At 42.0% G+C, this 11,961-nt stretch overlaps 1 protein-coding gene across 4 annotated transcripts in view; it reads left to right on the top strand.

Annotated features, from left to right (window-relative positions):
* Positions 1 to 388: 388 nt before the first annotated feature.
* ldlrap1b (low density lipoprotein receptor adaptor protein 1b) overlaps positions 389 to 11,961 on the top strand; it is a 33,555-nt gene continuing 21,982 nt past the window's right edge. For 2 of the 4 annotated variants that reach the window (XM_008299064.1, XM_008299063.1), the window contains exon 1: positions 389 to 701. In XM_008299064.1, coding sequence (XP_008297286.1) covers positions 617 to 701 — 85 coding nt within the window. In that variant the 5' untranslated portion in view covers positions 389 to 616. The remainder of the gene's footprint in view (positions 702 to 11,961) is intronic. The other 2 variants (XM_008299062.1, XM_008299061.1) reach the window with 1 other exon arrangement.

Here is an 11,961-nt window from a genome sequence, read left to right as displayed (position 1 = left end):
AAACTTTATGTTTTCCAATATAGCTTTTTATATCCACCTGCCAAGGTGAGTCAACTCCACTGAACTAGTTCCACCCTCCAACCTGCCTCAGGTCCTGGAGTTGCTTCACATTTCTACTGAATAAAGCTTTTAGGAGCTCAGAAATGAACAAGTCTGTGACCGAATTAGACAAGAGTGGTGTAAACGCAGCCCGCGACATGACTACCAAACCATTAGCCACAGAAGACGCTGGGTGGGAGTAAAACTGTGCCGTGCCTATAGCAGGAACAGCAGCAGCAGCAGCAGCAGCAGCAGCAGCAGCAGCAGCAACAGCAGCAACAGCAGCAGCACCGCCCGTCCGGGATGTAACCGCTGCTGCCGCTGCTGCAACAACCCCACTCGCGTGACTCCACAAACGGGCGTCACGCACATTATCCGGTTAATTTACATACATAACACCGCCCAGGGGGACGAACATGATAAGCTGCCGTCGCTTGAAAGCCAGTCGTGCGGAGGAGAGAAAAAAACAGCCGAAAAAAAGTTTGGACAGGAGAGGGCTGTTTTAAACCGAGCCAAGTGTTTCGACAGTGACGAACGGCGGCTCGTCGGGCTCTTTGCCCCACTTTTGGATTACGATATGGACGCTTTGATATCCGCTGGAAGGGCAATTATACGGAGCCCCAGCATCGCCAAACAGTCCTGGGGTTCGGGCAAACATAAAAGTAAGTACTCAGTCGCTCAGTACACTACCGTGAAGGCGTTAGCTGCTGCTAATTTGGCTAAACCAAAGCTAACTTGGCTAAACCAAGCTAGCCTCCGTAAGTAGCTAACATTACAACCGGTGTTCTCTGAGCGCGACTTTACAACTCGTCTGTAGCGACGCTTGTTGGAGGCGAAATAGCTGGCAGCGTCGAGGGCGTTTGCTAGTATTAGTCACTCGGAAATGAATAATTTCATGTTAGAAAAGGTATGTAAAGTCGGAAATGTTTTTTTCTGGTTTTGAACTTGACACTCAGACTGACAGCAGTGACCCGCAGCTCGTAAACTGACTCCTGTTGAGGCTTCAGAGTAACAAGTTCACCTCCCGAACCGGCTCCGTGGAAACCTACCAAGTCCACGGAGTTGTTCCTTTATATTCACTGAGACCCAAAGCGGACACAAAAGTTTGGGGAGTCTTGTGAAATGCTGTTATTGTGTGCCACGTCACTGTGCCGACTGACACGGTTTGAGACGTACAACAGCGGCTCTGCGGGGAGCTGGAAGGCTGAGATGCGGACCTCAGCAGCCAGAGGCAGGGGAGCCTCAGAAGAGCCGAGTGGTCGTCTTCCTGGCAAGCCTGCACAATCCTAGCAACACACTGTTGCTAGGCGATACACAATGTGAAACAATAAAACGAGAGGCTGTATTAAGGAGTGGTTGCGGATTCTTTAAATCCCACCGAGGTGTCTGGTTCAGCCTTGTGCCGAGCTCGTATTAGGGGTGTAATAATCACGAAAGCCACCTTTAGGTTTTGCTCGGGATTCCACATGATACCTTTTGCAGCGTGTACAATCATTGCCCGGGCGGCTGAGCGTGATCACACGGCTGTGCTAGCGTGGTTTTGACATGCAGGCAGAGCTGCCGAGACTCTTTCATGTTTGCTTACACAAAGGGGGGGATGCCCCCTGCTCCAATGCCTTTTTTATTTCATAGACAATGGAGCACTTGGCAGCACGGTGTCACACGTGCCAGACAGTGCAATCGATGCTTTGTTTTGGTCCCCTCCTCTCAGGGGGGGAGTGATGCATAATCAGCAGGATCCCTCCACATCTGACCGGGCAGTGGTCACAGCGGCCCAACGCCTAATCAATCAACTGATGCTGGAAGCTCAGGCTGATGTTGATGAGCTTTGCCATGACTCCACATACAGTCCATGGCAGGAGTCTCATCCTCACATTCCTCTGTGGCTCTGACATTCAAGCAGAGAGAATCCAATCCTGCTAATCATTTTGGTTATTTCTTCACCCTCATTACTTATTCATTGGCAGTTTCGTCTGTGATCAAGTGGCTCTTCATCTTCTTCTTTAAAAAAAAAAATGTTTATATAATTACAGGCTTAACTGTGTTTCTGTGTCATGAATAAAATACACTGGCCTCATCTTATAGTTCAGAAGACTTCTGCTCCAAAGTACACCCCCTTTTCTTTTTTTTTTTGTTGCATGAGATGTATGAGGATGCAATTGTAGTTGTAGACTACAGAGTACAAATTGTGATCCTTCCTTCAAAAGCGTGCTTTAAGGCTTGACTTGTACTAGTGTAAAGATACAGCATTGTTAGGTTTAGACAGGTCCATAATTAAAGGCAAAATTTTGACACGAGTTTCCAGTAAGCTTGTGTGTGGGCTTGGCCTTGTCAAAGCAGCCTATTCACTAGTTTGGTATCTATCAGCGCTGCATTCCTTCTCTCCCTCTGTCAGTGTTGGATTGTAACAGGTTCTATTATTGTTTTCATGAAACTGCTGTGTCTGTTTTAATGATCACTGCATGTCAACATTTAAAGTGGACTGACATCAGTGCCTGCTTTGGCCTGCTTGCTCTGCTTTTGGGGTCATTTCCTGCATGGTTTTAAACAGCTCAGTTGCTTTTTGGCAGTCTGCTGAGCTGACAGAATGCTACCCTGCACTGCCCTCTCATTACATCCAAATAGTTCCCATTTTTCTGAGAGGAAAAAAACTGGTATGTAACATCAACCATCTTTTTAGGTCACGGAAAAACAGTTTTTTTTTTTCTTTGCCAAACTGAAAAGTGTGGGAGGTAGAAAATCCCTGTCTGCTTTGAAGAGAGACAGTTCCCACCCACGTTCCTGGTCAAGGAGCTGTCTTCTATGGGGTTGCCAATATTGAAACAGCTACATGTCAGTATGTCTGTTTAGTCGACCTCTACACGTGGGTGAGCAGAAGTGTATATGAGCTTTAACCGTGTGGACTCAATTTCATTTAACACCTACATGTGTGAGCCAGTGTTCATGATACTGCCACCAGAGATTGTAGTTGTGACTAACTTTCTGTTTATTTTCATTCAGATGGCATGGCTGCTTTGGCAGGGGTTGGGAATGGTGTTAAGATGTACATCTGCAGCTTAAAATTCATAGTGCTAAATGATAGAGACAAGTACCCTTCACTGTGTGGTCTGCACTGGTCAGTTCCCACTACACCTGCTGTGTCCCCTGCACAAAGTCATTCTAAGGGGCCTGCCAGGGTGTAATGGAGATTGCTTCCTGCAGGATTCCTTTATGGAGTTGTAAAATCCTTGCTGATTTACAGCGTTGTTAGATCTTCTGTATCTGTAAGCTACCTCTTTGTGTGGAGTCATGTGTGAGCATGTGTGGGCAGGGCTGCACTATCATGCTTTGTCACCGTTTCTCCTAAAGGACAGTTTTAATCCTCAGTGGAGATGGATGTTTGACTTTTTCTTGCTTCAGCTGACACAGCAGAACAAAATATTTGGTTTTGAAACGTCAGAATTGTTTTTTAACCTGTCACTATCATTGACTACACTGAGTGCAGAATTGTAGCCTGATGTGAAGCAAATGTTAATCTATTTCCATCTGTTACTCACTGCACCACATTGCATTTTGTAATCTGTGATCACAAAATTGTACATCTATTCCCATGGTTTATTATTTCAGAGGAAATACTGTTTCTGCTTTTCCTGTGTGCACCACAAAATTTGGGCCAAAAGACATCTTACACTTACAAAACACACTTAGGACACCAAGAAATTTAGAAAATGTATTGTTTTTAAATTAATGATTTGATAAACAGACAAAATGTCTTTCATTTGCCCCAACCGGTCACGGTGAAGACTTTGCAATTTCACAGAAAGACAGTGTTATTCTGTGAAACCAGTACATGAGTCTTAGTAGAAAGCACAGTGGCCTTCCTGGTAAGAAATAATTGATGTAATCTCCCTCAGCCATATGTCTAGACATATGGTCAGTGTTGTAGTTCAGAGTTCTCTGGTGTGATTGTCGGTAGGACATCTTGGTGACTAAATAAACACCACCTAAAGCTTTTATAGCAAGAGGAAAGCCTACAAGCACTAATTAAATATATTTAAACAGTGATCTCAGCCTAAAAGCAGTCACATTGTTGGTAATTCAGTGTCCTCTGCAATTACACACCCTTCCCTTTAATCTGTTCTCAGCAAGCAAGTAAATAATACAGGGCACTTGACAGGAGGACATAACTCTATAGGTCCCTAAGAATGAGCAATACATTATTCTGCACATATAGCAGGAATAACTTTTCTTTCTGTACTTTGTCAGTCATGCTGTGATGGTTTATGGATGTGTTTTGGGTGTTAGACCAGCAGACAGGAATAAAACTCGGGTGAAGCAATCTCTTTTCCCCTCCCTTGATCCTGGTAAGCATGTAATTCAGGGTAAAACTTATTGTTTTTAGTGCGTGCTCTAAAACAGATGTCTGTTTCAAACATTTCTTTTTTTCTTTAAGGTTTCAATATCCCCAGAGAAATATCTTGAGGAAAATCCCTTATGTTACATGCTTTCCCTTTACCCTCCACTCATTTTGCATATGAAATTCCCAGGAATTCAAGGGGAATTATTTTCAATAATGTAAGATTCCTGTCCTCCATGTGTGTGGCTGCCAGAAGTTGAAACATATCTCAGCAAAGAAGCACCTCAACATATTGGAGTAGGGATGCAGAGATTTGTAGAGGAGCTGACATGCACACTGCTAAAATCTCAGGGACACATTACAGATCTGTGGCCCTGTGTGTCACACTCTGACTCGTTAACCCTTTCCAGCCTGAACTAGAACCAGTCTATATTTGTTATGAAAATGCTGCCAGGGCCATTTTGTGAAGGTTGCCACATTCATAAAGAAGCCACCTTCTACTGCTATGTCCTTCATTTCAGTTTCATCAAAGTTTCTCTTGAGAAATTTAGCATTTTCAGTCACATCAATGCCAGTGACTCATTGTTGTAAGTCTGTTTTTGTGCACTCTAATTTGCAGTTTGATTAGAAGACAATTTTTGCTTGAGGTTTTTAGATCTCACTCTGGCCTCATTTGAGAATAAGGAGGTTTATAGTATTTCAGAGTTCTCCCAGGTGTCTCTTTCCATATAGCCCTGGTTGTTCATTTGTCTTATAGTTTGGCAGCTGTTGCTGACAAAGTATGGGGATGTTTTTTTTAGGTGGAACTTTCAAAAATAGCCCAAGGCTGAAGAAGTTAAACAAGACCAACATTCAACATGCCTTTAGGCAATATGTGACTTTAACAAAGATCCAAAGAGCTGGGCTTATTTATTTTTTTATTTTCTACCGTTTTACTGCACTGGTTTGGTGAAGAGGTCCTTGTGGGTTGTCTCTGTTCGTAGAAACTCATTCCTAGAGTTAGGTCCAAATTATTTTCATTTTAATTGGGTCCGTGTAGGCTTCTGTTCTACTGCTGAAGGTCTTGGGTCAGTGTGGTGGTATATCCAATACCTGAGTGGATTTAGGTGAACTCGTTATCAGGTGGTGTGTCATAATAGCTGTAGTTTAAAACCTAAAACATATTCGATACATATACTGCATAATGTATCAGACAAAGAAAAACAGCAAGCCCGTCACATTTGAGAAGCTAAACTCCAAGACGATTTGAAAGTATTTACTAATGGTCAGCAGACTCTACAGATGTTAAATAACAAATCAATTCAACTAAACTCTGTGTTTCCACGGTTGATTACATAATAATGATGCATCATTGCTGCTGCTGATGTTGTGTGCAGGTCATTCCTGTTTTAATTTGTTTTGGATCAGTTTAGACTGTTATTAATAATATCTTGGACTTTGAACCGGTGAAGTCATACAGTTTGGTGTATTCTGTGAACCATGCTTGTTTTCTTTATCGATGAACCAAACAATTATTTGTTATTTTGTTTGATTGCGTACATGTCAGAAAAAGATTGATAGATTCCCCCCACAAGTTTGGAAACCCATCATCATCATTTATTATTAATTGTTATCTAAATATTTGATTTGTTCAACCAAAAAGCTCAAAACCCAAATAATTTTAATGAAGAAGTAAAACGGTGAAAGGCAATAAAATCCTAAAACAAAGAACCTTAAACCAGAGACTGATTGGCAATGATTACTTGAAAAATGAAGAATTAATCAGCAAAATTGGTGGCAGTTTTTCCCCCCTGACAATCAGCTAATTGTCTAATCAACAGCACCATTTTCCATTTCATATGTTAATTGTGTGCATGTATGTCGTTTACGTTAATAGGCTTGAAGACGCAGCTCGTCCCTTCATAGAAATGGTATTCTTACTTGCAAATATCATTCGCGTTGCATCAGAACCTAGCTCCTCCTGTTTAACGTGACTGTGCACAGAGTGCTTTAAGGATCAGTTTCATAACCTAGATTCTTGTTGAGAGTACATTCTGGCCTCAGCTGGTCATCAGCTGTAATCCTTGACTGGCACGACCACTCATTTCACTTCTCTCTCTCTCCTCACTTTCCTTCTTTGAGTGGATTTAGCCAATACTGAAAGACACATGTCTCAATGTTAGGACTTAAACTATAAGACTCTTATCCTCTGCAAATCCGTTCCTTCACCCAACTGAAATTGTTTTGGATGGTCCTCAAATTAAATACTGATAGCTACATGCTCATGCAGCACGTCCTCTCTGTCTTTATCCTACGCTGATATTAAGAATATCATATGCCTGCTGGTCTAGGAGATGAAAGCAAAGAAGCATCCTGGTGCCTGAGGACTAAGAAAAAAGAGGTCACAGACTGATTGGCATAAAGGATCCCTACTGACTCTTCATTTTACTTACTTTGTATCGATTGCTTCTTTAGTGAACTGCCTTGTCGTTTATGTCTGTGTGGTCATTTGTGTCTAATGCTTTGACCTGGGTTTCCGATAATATGTAAAACATTTTCCACGGAAGCAAAGGGGGAAGCCACAGTACTGTAGTACCGAGTCAGTCTTTGTATCAGGCAGAGACAGTCAGCGACAACTGTCCCATGTGGACTAGCACACTTTTCCCTTTGAATAACACTCAGTCTTTCTCTTCATAACAATGCTCTGTCTCAGCCTTTTCCCATAATAGCTGTTTCTGTTGTTAGGACTTACCGATGATTGTGCTTCTCTCTGACTTGCCCTGAAATCACCAGGCTAAACAGATCATTTAGGCTTACAGATATACAATACATAACCTGATTGCATGAGACGTAACTGCAGTCTGCAGTTATAATTGGGATGTAACTTTTTTTGTGGCATAGTTAGAGGTTGTGGATATCTCTCTAAACAAGCTTTGTGCTCTGTCTATGTGAACCCCTTCAGGCGCGTTCTCTCATCTGAGTCGGCAGATTCTAATTTAGCCCAAAGTGTCCTGATTGGAATCTAATAATGCTGGATTAGGGCTTTTTTTCTGTACATGTCTTGTTGTTGTGTGATAAGAGGAGGTCCTCTCCCCACGGACAAAGGTCAGCTGAGGCCTCGAATAGCTGAGAATACATCAGCACATTTTGGTTTGGTGGTTGGTTGCCGTCCGCTTTATCGAAAAGACTGGGAATTATTGATCTTTTAGACACTGTCTTTGTTTTCAAAGGTTTCATTTCAGAATTTTTCCTTCAAAGAGGATTTTTTTCTTAGAAGGTTTTAGCTAGCACCAAAGGAGAATAACCTGTGCTAAAATGATATGAATTGGAGAATAAAAATAGCAATTTCTATTAACAATGTGGTGATAGCAATTTATCCCACAACTCTGGAACCAGTAGAACATATTCCTAAATTAGACGTCTTTAACTTGAAACTGTCAACTCCTTTCTCATCCAAAGCCACAAATATTTTACACATAGGGCCATGGGGCTGTCAATTGGGTGGTATGTTGAGTAGTGAGGTCATGTCCCCAGCATCCTCAGCGTAAATGACACCTATGAGGCTGGCGCTGGATAAGCCAACTAAGCTGCATTGTTTTGACTAGCCCCTAATGCTCCACTGTAAAGCTAGCGCTAATAGGATCTCAGCTCCTACAATCCTGACTCAGACCATACTGGACTCTCCTGGTGATTTTAACGGTAGTATTTACTCTCAGTTCTACAGTTTAAAGTCAGGCTATTCAGCTGTTTGGTCCGCTTAGCCATGTAAGCAGCCGCCTCCTTCTCCAGCAGCTCCATGTAGCCAGCAGAAAAGTAGATGGTGGCATGCACCATTGAACACTGATTAGTAGTCCATTAAAACCAAGAAAATGCATGGAATTTTGTCACATAAGGTAATACCGATTTACTGCCCTCACTGTACGTAAACTGGTCATGTTACAGTCACCCACCAAAGGCCCACTTAAAGCAACCCTCAATTTGTCCTAAAGTGATAGTAAGTGTTTCATTTTTATCAACAAATTCCATAAAAAGACCAAAACTAACAGTTAACTGATCCATCCACCAATATGTTCCTTTATTATGGCTAACACACACAATGATGTTTGTTTTGAGTCAGTCACACATTGCTGCCATTGAAAGTACTCACTACTACACAAACTGTGTATAAATCCCTGGCTGAAAATACATGTTTGTTTAAAAAATATAATGGCAATGTGTTACTGAGGAAACATCAGCAGGAATGAATGGGCTTCATTCCAAGTTCCACATAGGGTAGTAAGTTCAAAAGGTGCGAGACAGACTACCACATTGTTGCTTTTGGTCTTTTTATTGGGTTGTTGAAAGCAAGAAAAATAAAGAAATAGAAGCAACTTCAGCTCTGAAAAAGATTGTCAGTCTGCTATTTGTACACAAACGTGATAGGTCTCTTTCGGACATCAGAATGTTCCCTCACATGCCAATTTGTTTTAGTTGACAAGTGACTTTGACTTGCACATGGACACGCAAGGCCTCTGTGCCTGAAGGACAGATAGTGTTAGCTTTGTCCAGAGCTAAACTCTGATCCCCTGAGAGGACTACGTGAAAGGCAGCCAGACAACACAGCTTTTTCCAATATCCCAGGGTGACGCACATCTCCAACCAAAGCAAGAACTGACACCTTCTTATTTGCCAGAATTCTGTGCTCGTTTCCCCGTGTGGCTGCAAATGTGTTGTAATCCAACAGAATCCCCCGTTGGAAATTTCTTCATTTCCCATCTTCCCATCTTGTTCAGAAGAAGGCATGCAGGTGGGCTGGAGTGTGTCCAGTCAGACCAAAAACAATGAGTCATTCACAGTTTGCGTTCCAGAGGGCTCAGATGAATGCACTGGGATTCTCTCCTCTCACACATGACACCATGTGGAGAGCTCTGAGTGCTCCGACTATCTTGACAAAGGAGAAACTGTTGGTGCAGCAGGCTCAACTTGTGGAGTCTGCTGGAATTGTGGAGTGGTGGTGAGGCTGACTGTTGACCTGAAAATCTTGGTATGTCAAATGAAACTGTGTCAAGCTGTTGCTAGTTCCTCTGCCTAGGATCTAGCATCCCAAAGTAATGATTCATGACAGACATGGTTGAATGTCTAAACGCTGTACTGAGTGTTTCAACACTGTGGCAGCTTACTCATGCATTCACAACTTTACTGATATGATCTGGTATCACTTGTAGGATGATGTCAAAAACAAGGATGTAAAAGGACTTTTCCCAGACGTTGTTGTAACATTCCCTCCTACTGTTGTGAGTGTTAATCATCGCATAGCCACAGTAGGTCTGATGCAGTCACACCAAAGTCATGTCACCTGCTCTAATTTGTCGCCTCTGAATCGGTTTCGGGTTTAGAAGACTTTGCTATTGACTGTGGGAATAGCAGAGAGTGGGAATTTTGAAGCTTTTATTTATCTTTTGTCTTTTCTCAACATTTTGGCACTGATGTCTTGTATTTAGAGAAGCATCTTCATCCATTTTCAAGCAGAGGGACACTTTTAGTTTTGGCTGGAAGCAAGCTAGATCACAGTGATAAAACTACTGAGCTGTCAGGATGGCACTGGTGATTTGTGTTTTTATTCCTGTATCGCTGCATGCTCATCTCCCTCCCTCCCAGCCCCAGAGTATTAACTACATTATTTAGCCCGCACTCGCAGCATAGCAGAGTGCTCCTGTCGTTTCCACGGTGATCAAACAGTTGCATTTCCCTAATTGTCCATTACGTTTGTCGTGCAAACCGTGGATGTATGTGACTTTATGGTGGGAATTTTTGACTTGCTGCATTCGTTTGCATATTTTACCTTGTATTTGAATCTTTCACAATTATTTCACTTCCCATTTCTCTTTTATCTTCTTTGTTTTTCATTTATGAACGTCTCAGTGGCTCTGTCTGTCTGTTTTCTCCCTTCCCCCCCTCGCTGTCTGTCGGCTTGCCTTCTTAATGCAGAGGCAAGGCCAGAAAGAGCAGATCTTCTTTCCTCATTACTGTCACTGTCGCTGGCTGTTGACAAGGAGAGCGATAGTGATCCTCTCTGACCCTCCCTTGTCCAAACCACCTGCTTCATTTCCTGTGTGTTGACTTTGGCCAAAATACCCACCACTACCATCACTACCATATCCACCAGCCCATCGCTGTCTCTAATTCTGCACAGGCTTAGCACTCAAATCCCTTTGATTATAATTCCTGAGACCTCTGTGCTGTCTTGCCTCTCCAAATCTCTTGTTGCATCAAAAGGTCCCAACTCCCTCTGTAGTTTTAGCTTCATTAAAACTTCATGAAAAGACTCGGCTTATACATAGACTCATATGATCGAATCTTAAAGAAGAAGCTAAGATCCCCTCAGTAAGTTTTCCTCCACTACAGTCTTGTGTAACCACCAGAGGAGTCAAATAGCCACAGCTTGGCTCGATAGTTCAGATCTGTCTGACAACAGAAAGACTGTCTGGGTTCCCACTAACAGGTTCATTCAACCCCACAGGTCCAATAACCTGATTGACTTCACTGTTGGCAGCACACAGTGTAACTTTCAATACATGTTAATACTGGTGTCCTCTTTCATATCAGAGAAAAGTCAGAAAGAATAGAGGTGATGGAAAAGGCGGTATAGTCCCAGTCTTGAATAATTCTTTTAGTATTTGAGAAGTTTTTGATGTGCAGGCCGACTTTCCTTGTATGCTTCTAAAACTGAAATACTGTGAAATGTCACAGATTTCAGGAACATGACGAGTGCAAATTCAGTCGGACAGTTTTGTGCATTGTAAAATACTATCAGAGACATTCTTTGTGCAGATTTTGTATTGTTTTAATGACCTAATATCACACCCATTTCTAGAACCATTTGACATTTTAGTATTATTAAAGCTTTGTGCTTTTTAGCTTTTTCTCTGGTAATGTGATATGAAGGTTTGTGGACTTGAAGTTCAGTTCAGATGAGGTCAACAGCAGAGCGAGGAAACAGCTGCATGCGTTCCTCTCCTCTTCTCCTACATTTCTGGTGGAGTGTTGAGACTTGTCTGAAGCAAGAGGAGACTAAGAGAGCAGGTCTGGATTGGCCAAGTGGACTTCACTGTTAGTTGTGTGATTCCAGGCTGATTACACTTTAATGAGTGGCTGCCAAACGGTTTTATGTCACGAGCATACTACTGCACTAACTCTTATCAAGTCCCAAACTATGCATGGCATGTGTAATTATGGACCGTTAAAACTAGATAATTAAAAAGTAACAATAGAAACTTTTGGGAGGTTTTAGGCTATTCTTTCCTTTGGTTAGAGATATAATTTGTTATTCAAGGTGGTCATTTGGACTGTGGTCGATCTACAAGTCCATGAAAACACAAGTATAGACAAGCGCACTGATTGAGAAAGGTCTACATTCTCACTGTGTTTATAAGTCCCCCAGGTTGCTGTGTGAATATCGGACATGTTAATGAATACTATATGCCTAGGCTGCCTGAAGAACATCTGTCTTACAATGTGTTTTCTTATATAAGTAATACTGCACAGTATATTATTTTTTTTTTTTTTTTGCTTTTAAAGCGACATTTAATTTAAAGCAACATGTAAAAGCAAAGGAAAGATGTGCAAAA

This window comes from Stegastes partitus, unplaced genomic scaffold (assembly GCF_000690725.1).
Source record: "Stegastes partitus isolate 25-593 unplaced genomic scaffold, Stegastes_partitus-1.0.2 Scaffold1377, whole genome shotgun sequence".
NCBI lineage: Eukaryota > Metazoa > Chordata > Actinopteri > Pomacentridae > Stegastes > Stegastes partitus.
The sequence above is the reverse complement of the archived record's forward strand: the minus strand, read 5'-3'. Positions and strand labels throughout refer to the sequence as shown.